Genomic DNA, 24,305 nt, shown 5'->3' with positions numbered 1-24,305 from the left:
GCGTGCCTGCACCACCCCCACCACAGATACGGTGTGTAGTCCCACGTCATAGCGAAGAGTGATGTTTCTGATGAATCACGGTGCTCCAAATATTGGCCGCCACACTATGTTTTGGATGGTTTCTAATTTCTTTTGAAGCATGGAGTTCAACAAAGCTCCCCGTGTTGGGTAAACATATGTTAGAATCGGCAGGACGTATAGCTGAAAAATGAGCAATTTGGTCAACAGTGGATATGGGCTGGCACCTTTCAGTAATGAGTATTGGGAGACCCTGATGGCTTTTGCCCTTTGGGTCACATATTTAACATGTTCTCCTAAGGTAAGCTGTCTATCCAGAACTACTCCCAGGTACTTGACTGTTTTCCCAAAGGGGATTTTCTCTTCTGAGATGCTCCAGTTGGCTGGAGCATGTGAACATCACGTGTCACATCATCATTTGTGTATGTGAACATCACTGCCACCGATTTTTCACTGTTGACCTTGATTCTCCACATATCAAGCCACGGCTGTACTAGATCCAATTGCCGTTGGAATCTCTCTATCGCAAAATCTACACTTCTGGATTCATAATAATATGCCATGTCGTCTGCGTATAGAGTTGTTTTGACTCCTTCCGACAGCGGCCTATCGTTGATGTAGGCCGTGTACAAGAACGGCAAAGCACTGCTCCTTGGGGGACTCCAGTGGCTATGTCTCTGGTGGAGGATATTGTTCCCCCTACGCGTACAACAAATTGTTGTTCAAGTAAATAAGACCGCATCAATCTGATATATTGACAGGGAATCATCGTATGTGCGAGTTTATAGATCAATTGCTGTCAACATATCTTAACTCTGATTATTTTAAACAAAAAATACCAATGGACTGCTGAGTATGAATAATATTAACTAATATCAACTAAATATGGTTAATGAATGTGAAAAATGTTTATATTAATTATAATTAATGTTGTAATTCATTAATTTTACAGATACGAGCAACATTAAAATACATTCAAGAGCACCCTTTCCCTGCAGTCACAGTTTTTCGTGACAACCGTCCACATTTTTTCCGTCGAGATGAAAACTCTGGGACTTGGGTACCATTTCGGTACTGAAACTGCATATAGAATATTTTAACCAAGATATTCGCTAATGTAAAAAAAATCAAAGGTATGGTTATCAAGTAAATAATTTGATAACTTATGATTTTAATAAAACTAAATGAACGCTTTGTTAATAACAGATGGGACCACAAATGATAAATAATATAATTTATAAATATATATATATATATATATATATATATATATATAAAATTATACTTAGATAATAATTAATTAACGTGCGATTAAATATTTATAAGATAAATAATGTGTGTGTTATTATTTATTTTGTGCTTTATTTGCATTTAGTTTTTGTAACTCTTGTTACAAAAAAATTTATTGTTACAAAATGAATTACCATTTTGTTGTTTTACAATGTAGGAAGTATGCAAAATATGCAGTTTTAACATTGGAAATATACTAGGCTGTAGGTGTTTTTATGCAAATGTTTTTATGTGACTGATCGAAGTATTGTCATGAGATTATTTTAACTTAGATCCACAAAATATAATCTCATTGTTTTTTTTTTGTTTTTTTTATTATATTTAAAATTTGTTTTAAATCTGTAAATGGATTATTTTAGATATTAATTTTCTTGAAAATGTTTATTTTACTGTAAGTTAGATTTTTTAAAGTAAGTTAGTTTGTTATCTTTATTATTTTTATGTAATATTTTTGATCTGGATGGCAGTGTAAGTAGCTGTATGAGCACACGTAATTTTGAAATTTTTTTACAATTAAAATTTTTTATTATTATTTTGGTTGTTGCTTGGGATCATATGTTTATTAAAACAGCCACATATGTTATAATTTATAATAATCTATCTGCAATAATTGTTTACTTCTATATCTCAGAAATTATTTTACCTGTGCTAATAAAAAAAAAATGTTTCAATCGTGTCTGATATTTTACATCCAATTCTTCATATTCTCCTTATATATATTTTTTTAATAAATCTATTTAAAAATAATTATTTTTACTAAAATATATATATTATTAAAAACGGAATCATAAATACTCTGTTATCATTTTCAGATCATTATTATTTCTATTTACTTATTTTTTTTTTATTATACTACCTAGCCCACTGGGTTTAGCCTAGTGGTCAATACTAATAATTAGCTGTTAACTGGGCTTGCAAATTAACTGTTTAATAGCAGAAGATTTTGAGGTTTGAATCCAAGTAAAAGCAAGTTGCTTTTATATGGATTTGTATACTAGACTGTGGATACCGGTGTACTTTGTTGGTTGGAATTCAATTAACCACACATCTCAGGAGTAGTCGACCTGAGTCTGTACAAGACTGCACCTCATTTACATGTCAAACATAACATCCTCACCTCATTGTGCCACAGGGGGTGTTTGCTTATTCTTCACTAGTTGAACAGATTGCATCGTACACAGTAGAGAATAAAATAAAAAATTATACTACCTTACAAACAGCTGCAAGCCAAGAAAAGATTCAAAAGTTTGTTTAGCTTAGTGTTATTCTGCAACAAACCTGTAAAAATAAATGTATTAATAACTGGAAGTAAACTTGGTTTGGTATAATTTTGTAACATCCTAATGATTCTTTTACACTTAGCCGATCATTGAATTTTTTTTTATAGTTAGTGTTAAAGAAAGATGAAAAATTTAGTCTCTTGTCCTGAGTTATTATTAGTTTCTTTTTTAAGCTTTTGTCTGACTGCAGAAGGAAAGGTACATGTTAGACAATCTTCTATGTATATATGTTAGCGGAACAATAACTTCAAAACAATTGCAAGAGTATGTATATATAACTAGTGTAACAGTTTCTTCTCATGAAACCTAGTGTCTTATTTATCTTTTTTTTTTGTTTTGATGTTTATAAGCTATCTTACATTGAGGTGATCTATATAGTGTATTTTTATGTACCAATTAGAATAAAGATTTATTTATACCAATTTTTTTAATAAAAAAAAAAGAATTGGATAGATGTTGCCTAAACTGAAAAATGAAAATTGTTTAAAACCTATCATATGAGGTATTAAATAAACTCTTAGTAGGCTTCAAATAAATAATTCTTAAGGTTTTAGATAAAAGAAAACTTGTATTTATGTATACTTCACGGTTCCATAACAAAGAAAAGAGTTAAAACTTTGTTCTGTACTCTTAACATATCACCGGTTCAGAAGTTACAGTAGAATCAGTAACATGCAGATATGTTGCCGCACTAAATTCCTAATGGATACTAAGATAATGATTATGCTTAGAGTGATGCATTACATTGTGCAACTGTTGTGTTTAATTCTAAATATATTACTTAACCACATCATCCATTTCCTATAACCCCAATAATAAAGCAATAATAAGCTATATCTTTATAGCTTATTTGACTCAGTAGTTATAAAGTTCTTTGTGAAGTTGTAAAACCCTTAAATACCTAATTATTTTTCCTTCAGCTAGTAAAAATTAATTGTTGTTCGTGGAATTGAGGAGTAATATACAAAAAACTATGTATATGAATAATGTGCACAGTATAAGTTAGCTGAAGCTTTCTAAAAAATTGTTCTATGTAACAAATTTTTGTGGAAAAGTTGCTGTTGTAACATAAAATGAGTTAGTTTATGCTTGACTGTTAATTCTAAACAAAAAACTGTTAATAATAATAAAAGTAAGTTATTGTAGTGTAACTTTTTTTTTAATAGATGCAATTAAGGTGCAGTTACTGTTATTTTGTTATGAAAAACAAAGAAATGTGAATTATTTATATTGTAATCATTAACATTATAAGAAAATTGTTTTTAATTTGTCCATAATAACATTTTTATTATCTATCACCAAAGCAATAGAAAAAAAAATTTTTGAAACCTTCATACAAAGCAAATAAATTGGAACTTTGTTAATGTTAAGCTTTTAATTTAATAAATCTAATACCAAGATAAATTAAACAAATTTATTTGTTTTTTTATTTCTACTTTTAAAAACAACAATATTAATTTGTTAATCTGTACTAATATGATATGTTCTTTGAACATTTTTTTTTTGGTTTTAAACATTTTATAGCCTGTGGTTGGCCTTGGCTTCCTCAACAATTGTTTTCCAGGTCTCTGTCCTTCACAATATTCCTTCATCCTCTCGCACCCATCTCTCTAAGACCATTCCTCAGAACCTCATTTGATCATCTGTTTCTTAACTCTCTCCCTTCTTCTTCTTCTTCTTCTTCTTCTTCTTCTATTAAACTGATTTGCTTTCAGTAATCTTCCATCCTATTAACATGATCTGACCAACTGATTTTTTGTGCCTTAATAAACCTCATGTTATCCTGGTCATCTTTTTACTCATCTAGCTAGATTATTTGTCCTCCATTTCTCTTTAATATTTAGAAACTATAAATTTTTCTCAGGACCATTCTTTCAAATATCCTTGGGTACCATTTATCATCTGATGACATTGACCAGGTCTCTGATCAGTGCATAATAATTGGTCTTACTCACAAGTCCTTTGTATATATTTAATCTGTGTTCTTGTGACCAGCCACTTCTAAATATTTTTGCATTGGCAAAGTACATTCTTTTGCCATCACGGATCATTTCTTTTAATGACTATATTTTATTTGTATTACTTAGTATATATTACCCAGATATTTAAATTTATCAACCTCATTAAATTTGTATTTTTTATTAACATTTTATGGACAACTCTATTTATTTTTATGTAAGGATGACATTTATTTCACCTTCTCACTTTACTACTACTGGCCCAGTTTTAGAGTATTGTTTCCATTTTTCTGAAACCCTTCTTCATTGTTGCCACATCTCTAACAATAATTACAGTGTTATCAGTAAATGCATGTATCTTGCTGGACTTGTTAAAAAGAAAATATTTCCAATTAAGCTATTTCTTTTAAAATATTTTTTTTTAACAGATTTTATCAGTTAAAAAATATCCCTTTAAAGTTCTAAATATTTATTTTATTTTTTAATTAATAATTTATTTACATAAAATATTTATAAAACAAATATGAGAGATTAATAAACCATCAACTGTTAAATAATTGGAAAATATTAAGAAAATAAAGACAAAAAAGGTAAGCTAGTTCTTTAAAAATTGCACATTTCTATAAATAAACTTTTTAATTGAAGACATTTGATTATTTTAAACAGTAAATAAATTACATTTTTCTGTTCATTAAAAAAAATATATGAATAATTGTGAGTATACTATATTCGTTCCACTAAGGTCTATAAATCTTGAATAAAGTAAGCTAGAAGATTAGGACTTGAATTAAATAGTTCTGTGTTAAAAGAAAAAATTAACAATATTTACAATTGAGCGTAACATTATTTTGACAGTGCTTTTAGTGAGCAGTTGGTGTTTTACCATCATCTTAAACTTTCTTCTGAAATAACTCGCGTAATAAGCATATGCTTATTTATTCACAAGCATGTTAATCCATAGTTGGATATTTTGTAATCGTTGACGTATTATTTGTTAGGAATCTTACTATTATTTGAATATATAAATAATAATAAGATTTTAGCTCAGTATAAATGTATACCGTAAATTTTTTTTATTTATAAATTCATACATTATTGTTAGTTATTAAATTGTTAATCATTTTTGTTATAATGTATTAATGATTATAAATATTTATTATGTTTTATATATTATATACATATATATTTTGTATTAATTTATTTAAGATTATAATATTTCATTGTATGTTTGTAAAAAATAATATTCGTCATATTTCGATACTGCTATTCATTATTCATTGTATGATTTTTCATTGCATCTTTTGTTGCTTTAGGATTAATTAATTTTTAGTGGTAATATTTTAACTTTATTAATATTGTATTATTATTATTATTATTTTTATTATTATTAAAACATAACAGCCATGAGAGTGTCTTAATTATTTAATTCTAACAATTTATTATAGTAAAAGTTGTTCAGTTTGTTCTTATTTTTACTGTAAACATAGTGAAATTTATAAAATATTTATACAAATTCTTCCACAAAAAAAATTAGTTTTCATAAAATTTGTTAGCTGTGATTTTATTATAACTTGTACATAAATTATTCTTCAACAAAATTATTAAATATTGGAGACTTGATTTTTGTTATTATTTTATTTTTAAATTAGTAGATATTCTAGTATTATTTACATTAATGAACTTAAATCTACAAAGTTTAAATGTATTAGTATCTAACTACGTCTTACAGATTTATATATTTGAAGCTGATACTTTTACATTTTTAAAATAAAATTAATAATTTTTCTAAAATTTACCTGATGACTGTTTCAAATAAATACTTAAGTTGAAAAAAAGGTTTTCATAACTTTTTTTAATTTTTTTTTCTCATATATTTATACGTATTTACACTCACACGCATGTTCGTGCACACATATACACACAAACTAGCTACCATAGTTTTCTATAAAGTAATAGTTATCAGACAGTAATATTAATGTGAGGAGTAAATCTTGTCAACAAAATATTCTAGCACATTATAAAGTTAAATCGTATAGAAAATTGAAAAAAAAAACAAATTAATATCTATTCTGGTGAATGAGTTTTGTCATCTTTTAAATAATAAATTATTATCAATAAAAATTATTTGTTATAGTTCTCTAAACAATTCATCCTCTTTTATGGCATTACAGGCTACAACAAGCCTGTATTAAATTTAATTTTAATTCTGATATAATATATTTTTAAAACCCTTACTTATTATGTTATGTTTTCCATTTCTATAAACCAAAAACCCCTATGCATGTGATGCTGATTTCTTAGTTGTATTTTTGCTTTTGTGTTTTAAAAAGAAGAAAATAAGATATAATGTATTGCTGTACTTTATATGTATATAATAGATGTTACTTAATGAGCAGTAAACAAACTTATTAGGAAAAGCAAAACGAACTTGAAATAGAATAAAAAATACATATAAAATGCAACTGAAATTTCTTGCTGTCAGTCGGTGAAATTATACTAACGGCCATTCATAGCTTTCTACATGAAAATTCCTTCAATTTGTTTCTCTTTCTTCTTTCCAATGATTTTCTACTTTTAATGTCACTGAATTTGAATTTAATTCAAGTTTGTCATTGAATTGAAGTTAAGTTATAAATGTATAACTTAATTTATTTCACTTGTATGCTAAGTTTTTAATAGTTTATTTCCCCACTAGTATAACATAAAACATTTTTCTCTTTGAAATGGCACATGATCTGATTATAATTTATTCTTTAATTTTAATGAAGATACATGTAATATTTTGTAAGGCTGTAAAAAAAAATTCCAAAACTTATATTGTCAGCAGAACTTTCTGGTTTAATTTAGTACTGTAGGAATATAATTTATTAATTAAATTTGGCAATATGTCAATACATTAATTTATATTAAATAATGTATTAATATGTTAATACATTAATTTGTAGTATGTCAGTTCATTAAAATAGGCATTATGATGCTTAGTAAATTGATATATTTATTTAACCAAAATCACCAATATCTATTTCCTTGTTAATGGGTAGTAATGTTAGTATAAATGATTTTTTTTTAATTTTGGTTGATTTCATATTTTGTGAATTAGAAACAGATTAAAACTATTTTTCTTATGAATATACTTTAATATTAATTTTACAAAATAAAAGACAGTATTATTGACAAACTTAATGAGAAATAATTGATAAAATGCATAAAATACTTTAATACGAATGTAACTTGCATATAAAATAAATGCATAAAAATGAATGTGATTTATTGAGCACTATTACTGAATACTGATAACAGTGAATCATATCAAAAAATAGAAAACAGTAATTAAAATGTTTTTATATGAAGGATTTCAGTTCTGAAATTGTTTTACTTTCTAAATATTCTATGTGATGATGTATTCAGTAATACTATAATATTTTTTATATCTCTATGTTTACATATTTATATTTTATATCAAATCTCTCTCTTGCTCTCTCTCACTCACTCTCTCTCTCTCTTTTTTTATGCCATTAAGTTTTGTTATTAATTTTTAAAGATTGTGGCCATTTATTTTTGTCTTATTTGAAGACACTTTTTTCTTAATTGACTATCTATGATTATATGGCTGTATATTACAGCATTTCAGAAATGCTGTAAAGATTATTTCTGTTTTCATCTATTTTTTATTTTAAAAAAGATAATTGAATTCTGAAAGTAATGATGTAATATTTATTTTATAGTAATCAAAACATAACTATATTTATTTATTTTACTAAATAAAGATATACAGTGAATAATTTAATGCTATTCATTACTAATACAATTGATTGATTTTAAATATATAAATATTGTTGTTTAAAATTAAATTTTTTATTTAGACTCTTTAACCATCTCCTGTATAGTTTTGTAATTTTTTTTAATAATAGATTATATTCCTGCCACTCAGAATTTGAAGGAAAACAGTGATAAGAAGAGGATATTGAATTCTGTGCTAAATCTTTTTTCCAAGTACCATGAAGCTGATTTTTTATGTGGAAAATTTATTTTTAAACAGTAAAGTTTATGACTTTTTTAGAAATTTTTAAGGAGTACGGTTTTTGTTTGTAACATCTTAAAACTTAGCAGTTGTACACCAATCGAGAGACCAAGGTCATATTGGACTGTAGCACCAGTGAAATAAGAAAAGAATAAAATGTACACCAATAACCAAAAACAGCTAATTGAATTACTATTTCTAAATAAAATAGAACAGTATTAATTCAGATGCATGATTGACTAAAGACTGAACATCTTTTACTGCATAATGATTCATTCTACTCCCCATCCTAACTAAACATTTTCAGTACATCTACCCACCAACACTAATATCTAACCAGAAGCAAACAAAAATGATCTGCTGTACATCAGCTACTTACAAAAACTAGACTTTACTGTATTAAAAAAATTGATAGAATGAATAAATCCAAAAAAAAATCTAATTCACTAGTTGCTTTTTGCACATAAAACATTTTGTAGCCCTCCTGAGTTATTACTTTCTTGTAACTTTTATGGTTGCTCATTTTTGAAATTGAAGGTAGCAGTTAACAAGCAATCTCTTCCTCAGTTAAGTTGTGGTAGTCAACGCCATCTTCATAATCACTCAACCTCACTCTCTTAAATTTTTATTGTTGTTACTTATAAATGCATTTGGCATAATTTTCATCTTGTTGAAAGTTTGTAGTTCTATCTCTTGATTCTTTACTTTCCCGCCTACCGCTACAGCAGAGCTATATTTTTAGAAGGGAAAGTAATGTAATTGGTCCAATTTGGGCATACATGGTTTTCACTGGATCTTGACATTTTGACACCTAAGGAACCCAAAAAACCAGATGGAAATTTTCTGGATGTTTATATGTACATATGTATGTTTGATGTCGTCCTCTAAATCATCTTATACCTCCAGAATTACTTGATCGATTTTGACCGAGATATAATAATATATAGTAATATATAGATTACTTCTATATATGGGAAATTGATGACATTAAATTTTCAACTTAAAAGATCAAGGTGGTGAAGCTGTAAAACAAGGTCACCCTCAATATCTTGAGATTTTGCCTAATGAAGGTCTTATTTTTCTTAGGTACATTTGTTAACAATTAAAAAATAATATTTGTAAACTTGCAAAGTTAATATTATTAAGAACTTGTAAAGTTGCACCCCAACCCCAAAAAAATTGCTCTAAATAAGCTAGTGGCTAAGTGGGTATACTTGTGTCAATAGTACCCCCTTTCACACAAGGAGCATTAATATAGCACTGACTTACAACTACTGTAGTCTGCTATGTTGTGACATCACAGGTGAGCAGTAGAATTAAATAAATTTTAATATTTAAAGTGTAAAAAAGTATTTAAAGTTAGTACCGCCACACTTGCACAAATGAAGTACGGTATGTACACGTGCTTTAGTTAGAATCATTGAATTAAATAAACAAAATATATTTAAATAAAATGAATAAAATATTTAAAAAGCCACTTGACATCCTACAACTGCGTTGTCAGTTTTTTTTTAAGTAAAGATAAAAATTATTGTACATACATTGTATAATGTAGATATCTTTATTTAATACCAGCTGTTTGCCTTACTAATTATATCACTTTCAATTCTGTACTCTTTTATGTTTTAAGGGATTCAATTTCTGTTACCAGTGACTGAAAATTGACCCTTATATTGGATTGATTGCAAACCAGGATTCCTTCCATAATCTGCAATCAGTCTGGTTTTATATTATAGAAAAAATCTGTTTTGGACACCACATGACATCGTTATATGCCTATTAATAACACGTACACATTTTATGCTGCACTTCATTTAAACTTATACTGGTTAAATTTTATTTAACCAGTAGACAGGAGTTCACTAAATGGAATAGTTTAATTATTAGTTTATGCATTAATTTTTTTCATGTTGCTCAGATAGATATATGGTGTAAGTGAGAACGTGTCGGATCTGTAACATACACACATTGGTTCGAATCCAACTTCGTATACATATATTTAATTTTTTTTTTTTTTAATTTAAATATATTGATTTATTAATAATAATTATTAATATCTGATTTAAAAATGTTTGAATTAAAATGAAAGTACGTAGAATTTTATTTCACTAATTACTTCTAAATTTTTTTCATATATTTTTTAATATTATTATTTATTGTTTTTTTTTACAATGAGAGGTTAATTAATAAATCAATATATTTAAATTTTAAAAAAACGTTAAAAGGTAATAAATGTATATGAAGTCGGATTTGAACTAATGTACTTTTGCCTTTCAAATCCAAATATCCAAATATTTCATTAATTAAAATTTTATTTGGCTATAACTTTGGAACCAATGAAAATAAGTACCACTTATGATATATTGTTAAAAATCTTTTAATAAGGGCTTATTACTGCAGTTAAGAAAAAGTCCAAAATCCAAATGTTTTGGATTTTGGGCTTTTTTGGTCCTGTCGATTGCAAACAAAAGGAGAGGTGCATAACTAGATGTTACAAAGCCCTAAATACAAAATTTCAACATTGTACGGCTAATTGTCTTAAGATATGCGAGATACATATATATACATAATTAATAAGAATTATATATTTTGCATATGCTCATTAATTTTTTCAATACGATATCGAGATATGGGGAGGAACATATGATACCCATTTTAATTAAATATTTATACTCCAGAAATATTTAATTAGAGCAACTCTTGGTAGACCAAGCATTCCATCTTTTGCAGTACCGCAGCCAGTTACATGAAGTAATGGCTTCATAACAAGAGATAAAATAAAACATTACTTCACTTTTGCATTTGCTTTTTTCCACGTACCAGGTTTGTTTTCATAATTTCCAGTACTTGATTCAGGTGTTATAAATGTATCACAAACTATATTGAAAACTCATCACATTCTAAAATAGTTTTCATAATAATTTAACATGTTGCCCAATTTCCTTCACCAATGAGCTTTTCTATTTGCAGCTTATCATCATTCATCATAATAAATGTATCATTGTTTAATAAACTGCTACCACACTAGGTCCATTTTATCATAAAACATCCAATTAGCTTAAGTTTATTTTATCAACTGATAGACAATACAAAGAACAATTGTAGAGAGAACTGAGAGAACAATTGTTATTTTGTCATCTAATTATGACAATATAACAAAATGAGCATCCACCAGAATAAATCAAATGTAAATTATCAATCATACATAAATCACTAATCGATAGTTTTTAATGGCATGTAATTTAATATACAAATATGACTACTTATTCATATCTATGATAGATTTCAATGGGCCACATTTTTTAAAAAGCTGAGATTTAGTCTTTGCTCTTTGCTGATCATATTCTGAACATATTTTATTTATTTCAAAAATGGAATATTGCAAGTCTCATTTGTTTCCAAAATTAAAATGAAACAAAATTAAACTATTTTTGGCACAAGAGGAAAAGTATCTGATTCTAATAGAACTTTTCACATTAAATTCAAAGAGTTTTTCTTTATCAACCATGGTTTTTTTGGGTGATAAACAGACTGAATATGAAACAAATCTGTATTTATATATAGATATTCTCATCTTTGAGGCATTTTATTCATTAGGCATTTTATTCATTTTCCTTAGAGATTACAACATTCCATTTCAGCAAACATTAACACAGCTAACAGTAGTTAGCAAACATTTTTGCACTCCACTGTCCCTGGTATCTCTTTTCCATGGTGGTGATATATTAGTGGAAATTCTCCTGATGTTTTTCACCTACAGCTTCAATTTTGTCTGAGAGAAAATCAAGGTATGAGTCAAAGAAATGAATTTTGAGGGATGTATAATGTTTTACAATCTTTGAATGATCTCATGCTGATTTATTAACTTGGCTTAAAAACCTTTAAGTTTTTCATTTTTAATCAAAGTTCTTATTTTGAGGCACAAAAATCCTTTTCTTGATTTCAACATTCTAACACCAGGAACTTTTTCTTCAAATAACGAAATTCAGCATCACCTTAACAATTTTTTTTTTTTAAATCTCTATTTTTAAACGAAGGAGAGAAAGTTAGAATAATGTCAGAGATGACTAGCAAATATGTATAACAATTTTCTGCCTATGTGTAACTGTTTTTGGTATAGTGCCATTCGCACAAGAAACAAGATTTAGTGTAGCCGTGACAATGTAGTGACTTTTAAATTGTAATGTACAGATCAACATAATTTATCATACTGAATTTTTCCTACATGATTTTAACTTTTCATGTGTTTCCTTCATGTAAGTGAATGGGATGATAAAAAATTTCTTCCCATTGTGCAAAAGGACAGCCTTCAAACTAGTTTTTGAAGATTCAATGAACAATCTTCATTCTGTTGTTTTATGAGTATGATCTAGTAGAAGTATCATAACACAAATATTGTTGCTATACATTAAAAAATTTTCTTCATAGTAGAAATTTTGAACTGCACAACGGTTACAAAGAAAAACACACTTTAGTGCCATTCTGAAGAAAATTCTAGTCTTTCAGCCTAAAACCCAAAAGCTCAAGTTATTTTTTTGACAAATTAAGAACCTGAATAAGATAACCACCTTGGAGACAAATTAACTAAATTAAAACAGATTAATCAATTTGTCTTAATTTATTAGATTAGGTTTACACAAAGAGGTACAGGCTTGAAGAATAGCATTCTCAAGCCTGAACCTCATTCTTCATTTTGAACTTTGGCAGTTGCCTCATCTTTCGATTGATTTTCGACAGTTAATTGTGTTGGAGGATGTGCCACAAGTAAGCAAGCAAATTTGGATACTTTACTATATGTTTAGATTTACTGTTTATTCCTGTTATCTTTAACAGAGAAGTAACAGTCATCTGATGAGTGATCCTTTGGTTATGCAACACCATGAGTATGGCAAAGCTCTTGTGCTAAGAACCCGTAATCCAGCCTGTCAGTACCTTCATGTAGATCTTCAGTACCTTTTTTAACTTCAAGAAGATTGAGGCTCCACATTAGAAATGCTTTTTACTCAGGTAATCTAGGTTGCTCGTTATCCTGTGCATTTTAAATGGAGTTGGAGTGACCTGAAGTTAAAGAAAGGACAAATATTGGTCCAAGCAAGTATACACAACCCACCGGGTTGGTCTAGTGGTGAACGCGTCTTCCCAAATCAGCTGATTTGGAAGTCGAGAGTTCCAGCGTTCAAGTAAAACCAGTTATTTTTACACGGATTTGAATACAAGATCATGGATACCGGTGTTCTTTGGTGGTTGGGTTTCAATTAACCACACATCTCAAAAATGGTCGAACTGAGAATGTACAAGACTACACTTCATTTACACTAATACATATCATCCTCTGAAGTATTATCTAAATGGTAGTTACCAGAGTTTAAACAGGAAATAGAAAAGAAAAAGTATACACAAACTTTCATGCAATCTGAAGATAGCAAAGGTAACAAAATTGGTATCAGCTCGGAGTAGATGCCATATGTTAGAATGATTTGAATCTAATTTTTTCCCGCATTTATAGATACACTGCTAAATGAAAATACAAAATACATACAAGAATTCTAAAGACATACTGTAATACAAAAATTTTACATATCCAAGCAGGCCAATTGATCCCAAAAAAGAGTATAATTTACTCTGAAGTCTCTTGGCAGACCAGTGAAATGTGGTCAAAGTCTTGTATGATTTTGATTAAAAATAAATCAAGTAACGATACGGGTTACTTGGTCGATTACATCTATTTAATACAATTAAATTACCCATTTTAATACAAGACATACTGTTTTTATCCTACAATGATTTCTACAGGATGAATTCATTAAGATATGAAACTCTATTAAGAATACTATTTAAAAATAAGTTGTGACATATTTTGCTCACCACATTCCTTTCATTGAGATCTAGTATATAAATGGTTTGCAGAAAACATTAGCTCAACATAAATATGGTTAGGCATAGAGTAGCTGTATATAGAAAAAATGCCTTATACTGAAATTTTAAAGAAACTTCATGTAGAAGGAAAATGGTCAAATGAAAGTTTAAGTTTGACAGAATGTGTTTTGATTTCATCTTTTGCATAGAGTTGAAGGTGGAATTGTTCATAGAGTTTCATGAGTATAGAGTACCATCACTTATTTTGAAAATAAATTCAGACAAATTTCTGTTTTGAAAAAGCGTGGTTGTATGCGTGAGCAGTGTTCAATATGAATATTAAATAAATCATGAAAAATACTTGATGGGATGTGTTTTGATTTCATTTTTTGAATAGATTCGATGATGGAATTGTCATAGAATTTCATGTAGAATTAATAAAAATTATCTTATATTGAAATAAAAAATTAACCTTATGTAATTGGCAAATTGTCAAAAGAAAGTTTAATCCACTATGTAGTGAAAATATATAGTAATAAATATATATATTTAGTATTAGTAATATATATATATATATATATATAGTAAATTATGAAATATACTTAACGGGATGTGTTTTGATTTCATTTTTATCATAGTGTTGTATTTGAAAGTGAACTGCAAATAAGTTACTGAATTTGTAAGGCATGATTAGTTTGAGGTAAAACGTACTCCACCTCAGAAACATGGTTGAATACCATATGTTATATGGACGTTTTATTTACATAAACACTATGTAAATACAGTTATTAATATAGCTGTTAAAAGTTAGATTTGGCTTTTTAATGTTATGTTAATAGTTGAGAGATATAAACTTTTTCTTTCTTATTCTTTATATTTTCTCTCATGTATAATATTATCATCTGATCGGTTGGATCACTTGCAAATTTTAAGTCTGAATATTTTTAGTTACTATAGGACTTTGATGTGCTCCAATAAAAAAAAATCCCTTTCGGCAAGCTGGAAGGTGGAGGTAGATTTCATCAGTGCTAAGTAGGGGATAAAAAAGATTTCCACCTTAAAGTTAAAAAAAACTTCAAGTTTACTCAATATGACAGTGGTTGCATATGAAAATGTTTATCATGCGACAGGCCCCATGTTCTTACAATTCCAGCAACATTTTGGTCATCCCTTGCCGTAAGGGTTGGTCATATCAAAAGTTTTAGGTAATGTTTAGAGGAATATCAACCACTTTAAACCGATTCGGTACTGTACCTATTAATGGAGGTATGATTTTTTTCATCTTTGAAACCCCATTTTTTCCACCCCCTGTGCCAATGGTTGGTGATATAAAAAAACTTTACTTGCATAAGTTTTAGGCCCTTATCCAAAGAATAGTAGGAACTCTAAACGAAATCGGTATTTTACTTATTAAGATAGTTACAGCGATATTTTGTTTTTTCCAAAAAGCCCCCCCCCCCGCAATTTCCACCCCCATGGTTCGATTTTGACCATTAACGAACTTGACTGAGATTTTGGGTCATTATATTTTGTGACAATTTGAAACTGATTGGTGCAAAATTACGGCAGTTATCGTGTCCACAAGAAAGTGAAATATATATACAAACACATATATATAAACTTTTGAACTGATGGTGGTTTTGGGGTCTGGGGGATGTGAAACACGAAGATATGTCGAAATTTTCCGGAAGTCGAGTCATGTTACCCATTACAACAGGGTAATTCATAATTTTTATTATGAAATCTAGCTAAAACAAGAATGCTAATTGAAAAACTGTTTTGAGCATAAGATTAAATTTTATTCAGGTTTCTTAAACACAATTCATATATCAAAAATCATTCTTATTTATCTAATAAACCGAATTTGAAGATACGGGCGGTATCGAAAAAACGTATTTTAAAGATTAAATAGGTAGCGTCGCCACTTCTCTGTCAAATTGTCATACTTGCCAGAAGGGTCGCTAGCGACACCCCACTATGTCTGTAAACAAGTTTTATTTGTTTCTCTCTCTTAACGATATTGTGATTTGAAAAAAAAAAATGTATGTAAGTTATTGTAATTATTGTATGTTATGTAAATTAAAAAAATATATATCTGTTGTCGGTTTTTTAAACAATTTTTAATCTGGCGCTTTCAGAATGTAGACAAAACTGAAAAAAGTGATGTTATTGATAATGCTTTCTTTTAAGTGGAATTATTGTTTTAAAAAATTTATCATATTTAATATGTATCGGCATCGATCTGTTGTAATACCATTAAATGACACGATATTACTTCAGGTCATTTACTAGTTTTTCAGTAGAGAATAATTAATTATTTTATTATTCCATATTTAGAAGCTTTTTAAATGTTACATCTAATTTAAAAGAACTTAATACATTTACAAGAATTTGATTTACGATTTATAAAAACTAGTTGTGTATTGTTATGTTTACACTACTGTTATAGGTTTTACGCGTAATGTAATATCCGTTTATGTTCTTTCCTACGGTAGCCGTTTCCGTGTTGACATGTGTAAATTTTTGTTGTAGGTAAGTAATTTTATTAACACTTGGGAAATTCTAAATATTGTTGTTCTTTATGTATTTCTTAATGATAAGTGTTTATTTATTAATTGACTACGTCATTTACATATTTTTGGTAGGTTTTGTAACGCCAAACATGATAGCGTGAGTTGCACGTTAGGCAGAATTTTTAAGAATATAGGGAACGGATTTGCTGAGTTTAATTTTCTTGGTCGTTTTATTGTTTTAATTACAGATATATTCATTCACAGATATATTTTTAAGTGGTGAAAATGATTAAAATGTGATTGGTGTATTGTCTCCCACGTGCTTAAGTTTCTGCGGCACGGGAGCTTTTTTAAACTGCCTCGAGGTTTTGAAGATTAATGTATTATTGAAACTATATTTTATAACTGAAACTATACCAAATTTATTGGCACAAGATTAGTATCATTTGCTTAAAAATTAGCCAATTTCTAAATGAATGTGGCCAAAGCATTTTGTAATAGTAACAGAATAAAATTTGGTTGTAGAGTTAGCGAATATTAGTTTTAGTGAATTTTGGCTTTAAACGGTTTAACAGGGTAGTTCTTTCAGCAATGTTTGGTGAGCTTATTTTTCAGCGGCGCCTTGTGATTAATAAATTAGCACATTTTATTCTGTATTTAAAGAAAAAAAATTATAATTGACATTGACTGTGTCCTAAGACTGATTTAATTTTTTTTTTGTTACCACTGAAATTACTGCAGTTAAGCCAATGTTGATTAAGGTGACAGTAATTTAATTAAATTTTTATAATGGGATACGATCGGACAATAGCCATATGCAAGGTAAACTGCACTGGTAATACAATATTACAATTTTAGTTTAATCCGTTATTATTAAATTATATCCATTAAGCAGAATTGTAAATTCTATAACTATATACATAAAATTAATTTTTTCCCCCCAGTTTGTTATAAAATAGCTTAATTTAATTAAGCAGTCTATAGGCATGTCATTTTTTTCTCTTGCATTTGGGATTACATGGATTCATTATAAATTGTGACCTGACAACTTGATGTAATATATGCTTTAATGCAAATTAATTAACGGTCATAAAACTAATGAAATAGAAAATGTGAATTGTGAAGGAAGTTAAACTAATTATACAAATTAACCATTTTTCATTAAAAAAAAAAGGTATCATATTTATACAGTTATCTGCTGCCTGTTGATTATTAGCAAAAGTGAAGAGCTCTCATGATTACTGTAGATCTATTCTGGCTCATTGTAGAAAGCTGGTATATTAAATAATGGGTACACCAGTAATCTGCTCAATTTAATGTTCCCCATGTGTAAAACAAGCCCCAGAAATGCGCGAAATTCATCTTTGTTACAGGTTTCCATGAAACTAGATTTAGGGTCATTGCTCTAAGACTTGTGTATAATTATTCGTTACATTCATAGTAAAGTTAAAAAACTTATCAGCTAGTAGTTGAAATAGTTAATTTGAGTGGGAATATGATCAGGATTTTCAACAAAATCAACTGTTTTAATTTTGGTGGACTAGTCTCTCATGACATTACTTTGCCACATTCATATTGTGTGTAGAGTGGTTTTTGGTACAGGTATATTTGTATCTGTCATTTTCAGTTATCTAAATATAGTTGTTTGTTTCAGTTTTCTCTGTGTATAGTGCACAGTTGAGTCAGTAAAATTTTTGTCTTTGCTTAAATCACATTCATTACCAGATTCAACATTACTGTCATCTAAATATTCTAAATTCACTGTTCTGCTCTCATTTACCAAATTATATTGTAGTTTTTTCATGGATGATTTTTTAAATTAAATTGTCTCCGAGACGAATCCAGGATTTTACAATCGGCCATTATGAAAATAATTGAGAACCTTGGACCACAAACAATTTCATAACACTAAATATTCACCTTAACGCGTCACATAAAGGTTAACAGCTGAACTGAAAGGCCAGCAAAAATAAAATGTTCCATATGACTTAAGCTTATGCTGCCATGTGGTGCTAACGGCCCCTGACAACTGCTTAGTGGCATCAATTTGTGGCAATGGTGCAACGTATTAATCTATGTATTTTGACTAATAATGACCTAGTATGTATCTAAAAAGATTTTAGTATCTAAAAAGAAATTTTTTTGCATGCAAAATGTATTTTATTACACAAACAAATCCATTATTCGCCGAAGTTCCCTCATGTATATACAAAATATTTACACAATTGGTTCTAATTTTACCTACATAATTATACACTTATATACTATAGAATTTTTCCATATAATAAGTAATATAGTGCTCACAGTTCAACTACACAATGTTATAAACAACTCCATTACAGCCGGGTCAGCTGATGTAGACTATACATGAAAATCATGAACTATTAGTACTATCTGTTTAACTTGGCTGATTCGTTGCATTCATGTCCAGGATATATTTCTTCTCATTAAACTCTGAGACCCGAAGTTATTGAATGAATAAAACAAACTTGTATTACACCCAAGCTGATCTTGCTCATTCAAATTTACAATAAAAACCAAGTGACCATTAATGAACTCTTAATACATTTTTGAGCTTGGTCGTGCTTATGCCAAGAAATAAGAAAAATTCTGTAAGGTTGTGGTCAAGTAGTAGCCTGTCAGCCATTATATTGCCCAATATTTTTGAAACCATCATTAGACAAATATTTGAATATTCTTAGTATGCTTAACTTTCCAATTATAAAGAACAACCACCCAGCTTGGGTATTCAAATTTCAAGAATTATTAGCAAAGTTGAAAAAATGTTCTCAATGTTTTATTCTTTTCAAAATGTAGCAATTTGATAAGTCTCTAGTTTCCTAGTTTTGTTCAAAGGAGGCTTACTTTTATATCAGAAATTAATTTGTGGTAAATTAATTTTGTAATAAAGTCCATTTTTAATTAAATTGCGTAAGTTTGTGATAGAAAGTGTTTTAAAATTTAAAAAAAAAAAATTGTAAATTTTAAAGTGATGTTATACAGAGAATGTCTACTTAAAGATGAGTAACAATAAAGTAACCTAGTCTGAGCATGAACTAGTATTGTATATTAGTCCTGAAATGGTTAAATAATTCATAACCCATTACCCTGTGGAAGGTGTCTGCTGCTAGGGTTGCAGAAAAAAACAAAAACAGAAGCATCCGAAACATGGCGACATACATGTCGCCATGTTTCGGGTGCTGTCTACCTGCCCTGTAGGGCAGGTAGACAGCTTCCTTGTCTAGGATATCCTGGCATGCGTGCCAGAGTAGGGGAGTCAAGGTGCTTCTAATGGTGGCATGGGGGGATCCTTATGGTGTGAGTCTGAGTAAGGGGAAGGGCATGCGTAATGCATGTCTGGTTTTTAGGGTAGGAACAGTGATGGGTAGCCCTCCTGATGAGGGGCGTCCTTGGCTGCCCGGAAGTGGAAGTTGCGGCATCCTTGTAATCCAGGGGGACCCTGGTGGGTTGGGCCAAGCTAGGCGGGGCAGACTGCTGTCATGGCACTCTTAGGCAACTGAGTTATGTCTTAACTGTCAGGGACCGGTTGCCATGGAGGTGTTGAAGAAAAAAAACACATTTGCTTTATAGTGTTTTTTACTTTTGTTTGAGTTTTATATGGAGATTTGCTGTACTCGCAAAGATAAGAAGGGGGGGGGGGGTTGCTGATTCTGATTACATTCCCTTAGGACCAACTAATATATATTTTTAAATTTGTTCTTAACATTTGAATTTGACTTGAAAAAACTACTTTTAACAAATTTGAGCTGTGATTATTTTTTTCTTAGTCTCGTTCGTATGAAATTACTTGATTATTTTAAATTTATATGAGCTTTATTTTTTTCTTTAAATGTTTTTAACTTCTTTTATTTTTTGTGTGATTGTTCCATTTCTATTTTTTAGGTTTAATGAAAGAACTGATATTGGATGCACTGTGCAATCTTATGGTATGTTTGTCTAGTATTCAATAATAACAATTTTTTAATATTTGTTCTTTTAGTAAATTGTGGCATTGCTTAAATCCTTAAAATTTGTGGCTTGCTGAAGAAAGCTATGATGAATCCTGCCAGAGTATACATTTGTTTTGGTTCTGTGTTAATTCTGTCATAGAACTTAACTTGTTTTCATTAATGGGGAAAAGCAGAGTTTTATTTAACAGTTGATCTAAAATTTCTTTAAAGTATTGTTTGAGTGAATGATGACAATTGATGAATTATACATTTTTTGAGGAAAATTTGTGTCTTAGATTCTGATTGATAAAACTGAAGGACCAGATGTGTTATATGTTGAACAAATTATTAAATAATAATCAAAAGAAATACAGAGGTATTAAAAGTGGAAAACTGCAATAGTTGATAAAATTGAGTAAAGAAATCTTTAAAAATATTGAAAGTAACACATTTGATATTACATGAATACATTGAAATGTAAGAACATTTCAGAAGAGATAAATAATTTTAATATATTTTATTATTTATGTACTGTAGTTATATATATTATTTATATATAATTTTATCACATTTCATTAAAGTAAATTAAAAAGAACCATTCACACTACTTAGCTTACTGAAAAATGTAGTGAAATCTCTTATATATTCAAAATTCTAAAATTGCTGTTGTATGGTGTAAGGACCCAAGAATAATTACAAAGAAATTAAAAAATTTATTACAATAAAGTAAACTGTATTAAGGTTTTTTATGATGATATTTTCCAGGCTAGAGTCTATGAATGTCTTGTGATTTTAACATAGGATCTGATTGTTACTACTTATTTATTATAGATTCTGTTTGTAAAGATTTGTTTTATAATTTTTTTAATTTTTTTTTTCCAGATTATACTAATGTTTGTTTGCCTAGCTGAAACAAATGGTAATTGTATTTCAATTTGAATTAGACATTAGTGATGTGTTCTTTATAAGTTAATAATTTTGAATTTTATGTATTAATTGCCTTTATTAGTTAACTGATTGACTAAAACAAACTAGTTTCTTATTTTTTCCCTTATATACAATTAGGTGAATAAAAGTGATTAAAAATCATACTGAAAGTTGGTTTTTTACAATTGTCATAATGATATTGAGAATAAATAAATTTGTTTTAAAAGAATGTTTTTAGGTTGAACATGGTGAACATTTCACCTTATGTTTTAATGATTTTTCTGCAGTACTTTAATGCTTTTTTTTTTCAAAAAACTGACATTAAACTTTTTTATGTTAAATATATAAAACACTTCTTGCCTGTAATTTTCAATCTTTTAATGGCATCAAAGTAGAAAGGTTTTTCAGGGGGTTTTTCTTAACTTTGAAAAGTAACATTTAAACTACCATTAAAATGACATGTTAGTGTAGCCCTTATTTAACGCTTGTAACCAATTTTTTATTTTTAAGAAGCTTTTTCTGGAATCTGATAAGTTTAAAATTCTACATTCTATTACCAGTGCAACATAAATTCAACTAACACTTCTCCTGGAGCTGGATTATAATACATTTTTTTTTAAGTCAAAATATAGAATGATTGGGACTGGTAAAAGTTTTAATTTGAAACTGCTTAATGAAACAAAAGTTGTCTGATTTATCTCATTTAACCTTTTCCCATCACAATGATCCGCGGTTGATTAGCGCTCTGCGAAAATATGTTTGTATTTCATTGCCTCCCTTCATAGTCTTATGCTACCCTCTTGTGAAAAAAATTACAGTATATTAGAGATTTAACAGATTTTGCCCAAAAAACAGTTATGATTTGATATTTTTTATACCTGTAACAACAAAAAAATTGAAACTGTAACAGTTTGCTGATTTTAAAAATAATACTTTCAAGCAAATTGGTTGAAAATTGGGCAAAATATGATGAAAAACCAATGTCATAAATCACAGATTAGTAACATATGTTACTAATCTGTGTACTACGTATGTTAAGTGAATGTAGATTCAGAAAACTACGTTTTATAAAAATTCCCACCACTCAAAAGGCTATTCAGATTGACAAAAAACCATTTTTACTGTATACTCTTATTCACTACGAATCTATATGTGTTCCATGTTTACCGATATCATTTGCCAGAAAAGATATTTATAGACCTCAAGTAAAAGTGACATATTTATGACCACAAATTCCTTTTTTTTGTGTATGTGCCGTATATCATAATTTGTTATGTTTTTCAATACATTGATATGTTGCTAGTAAGATAAGCTATTTTTGTAAAAAATAAATAAATCCGTAACCCTCACAGCAATTATTCATTCTAATCTTTCTCAAATTTTATGAATCTATAGAACTCTAGCCCTTTTACAAAAATATGTGCATGTACTGTTATAGGTATTTTCAGTGTTAATATGCCATTTTTAAACTTGACCCCCTCTGGAAGGGTCCCATGATGTTTTAATCTTAATTTGTTGAAATTTGCTTCTCCTAATTTTTTTTAGGAACCTGACTCAGGTTTCAAAACCCAGAGGGCAAGTAGTCTGGATTCACCCGATCTGAATTGTAGATTATTGTGCTAGATAATGCATTGCAATCGCTTTTTTTCTACTGATAGTTGTTACATAACAGTAATATTTCCTTGTTGCGTATGAAATAATTTCCTCTGCCAATTTACATTAGCTGTAAAATTGTGAATATTAGTACTGGGAAATGTTGTATAGTAGATATATCTAGTAATGTGTTTCAGTTTCACCAAATTTATGGATAAAATTGAATTCATATACACAAGATAATCAATAAATAGAAATTGAGACTAATACTGCTGAGTATAAAAATAATTTTTTTTAGATAACTTGAAACTTTGTATCTTGTTTCTGATAGAAATATTAACAATTTTTATTTTTGCAAATAATTTTTTAGTGTACAGAGTTAGTTCTTAGTGGATTGGAATGCAGTCGTTGCTGGTGGATCTCATGATGTCTTTTCTTATACTAGGTGCAAAATAATTTGGTGTGTTAAGTTATAAAAAAAAAAATTAAATCAGATTGTAGATTAGATTTTATGCAATCTGTGTAAAATATAATTATATATAAAATGTATAAGATTTTTTTTAACAAAGGAGTGTTTGGAGAAGTAAAATTTAAACATAACATAGCTGGTTTGATAAAAATTTTATATAACATGCTTGTCTAATCTGTATTTATTTTGTAGCATAATAAAGGACATTCATTATTCTAGAATTAGCTGGTTTCTAGTAAGTAATACTGTGTAGTTTACAAATTATCCTTTACTGTATTTATTTGACATTGGTAATAGAGATCTCGATAATACACCAGTTGTGTGCAGTATCTAGTCTTTTTATGATGATACTTTGACAGGCTAATTTGTTCTCTGATCAAATAACGCTGATTTATACAAAAGGATTCTGAAAATTAAATTAACATTTTAT

The 24,305-nt window shown here is 28.5% G+C and overlaps 1 protein-coding gene across 7 annotated transcripts in view; it reads left to right on the top strand.

Moving 5' to 3' along the window:
* The window catches only part of Ntan1 (N-terminal amidohydrolase 1), a 338,443-nt gene that overhangs the window by 295,278 nt on the left and 18,860 nt on the right, over nt 1–24,305 (top strand). For 4 of the 7 annotated variants that reach the window (XM_075368113.1, XM_075368118.1, XM_075368114.1 and 1 more), the window contains 4 exons: nt 971–1,151; nt 16,873–16,955; nt 20,840–20,883; nt 21,769–21,805. In XM_075368113.1, coding sequence (XP_075224228.1) covers nt 971–1,096 — 126 coding nt within the window. In that variant the 3' untranslated portion in view covers nt 1,097–1,151; nt 16,873–16,955; nt 20,840–20,883; nt 21,769–21,805. Of the gene's footprint in view, nt 1–970; nt 6,398–16,872; nt 16,956–20,839; nt 20,884–21,768; nt 21,806–24,305 lie in introns of those variants that run through there. The other 3 variants (XM_075368116.1, XM_075368117.1, XM_075368119.1) reach the window with 3 other exon arrangements.

This window comes from Lycorma delicatula, chromosome 6, assembly GCF_047948215.1.
Source record: "Lycorma delicatula isolate Av1 chromosome 6, ASM4794821v1, whole genome shotgun sequence".
In the NCBI taxonomy this organism is placed as follows: domain Eukaryota; kingdom Metazoa; phylum Arthropoda; class Insecta; order Hemiptera; family Fulgoridae; genus Lycorma; species Lycorma delicatula.
This window is presented reverse-complemented; position numbering and strand designations above follow the sequence as displayed.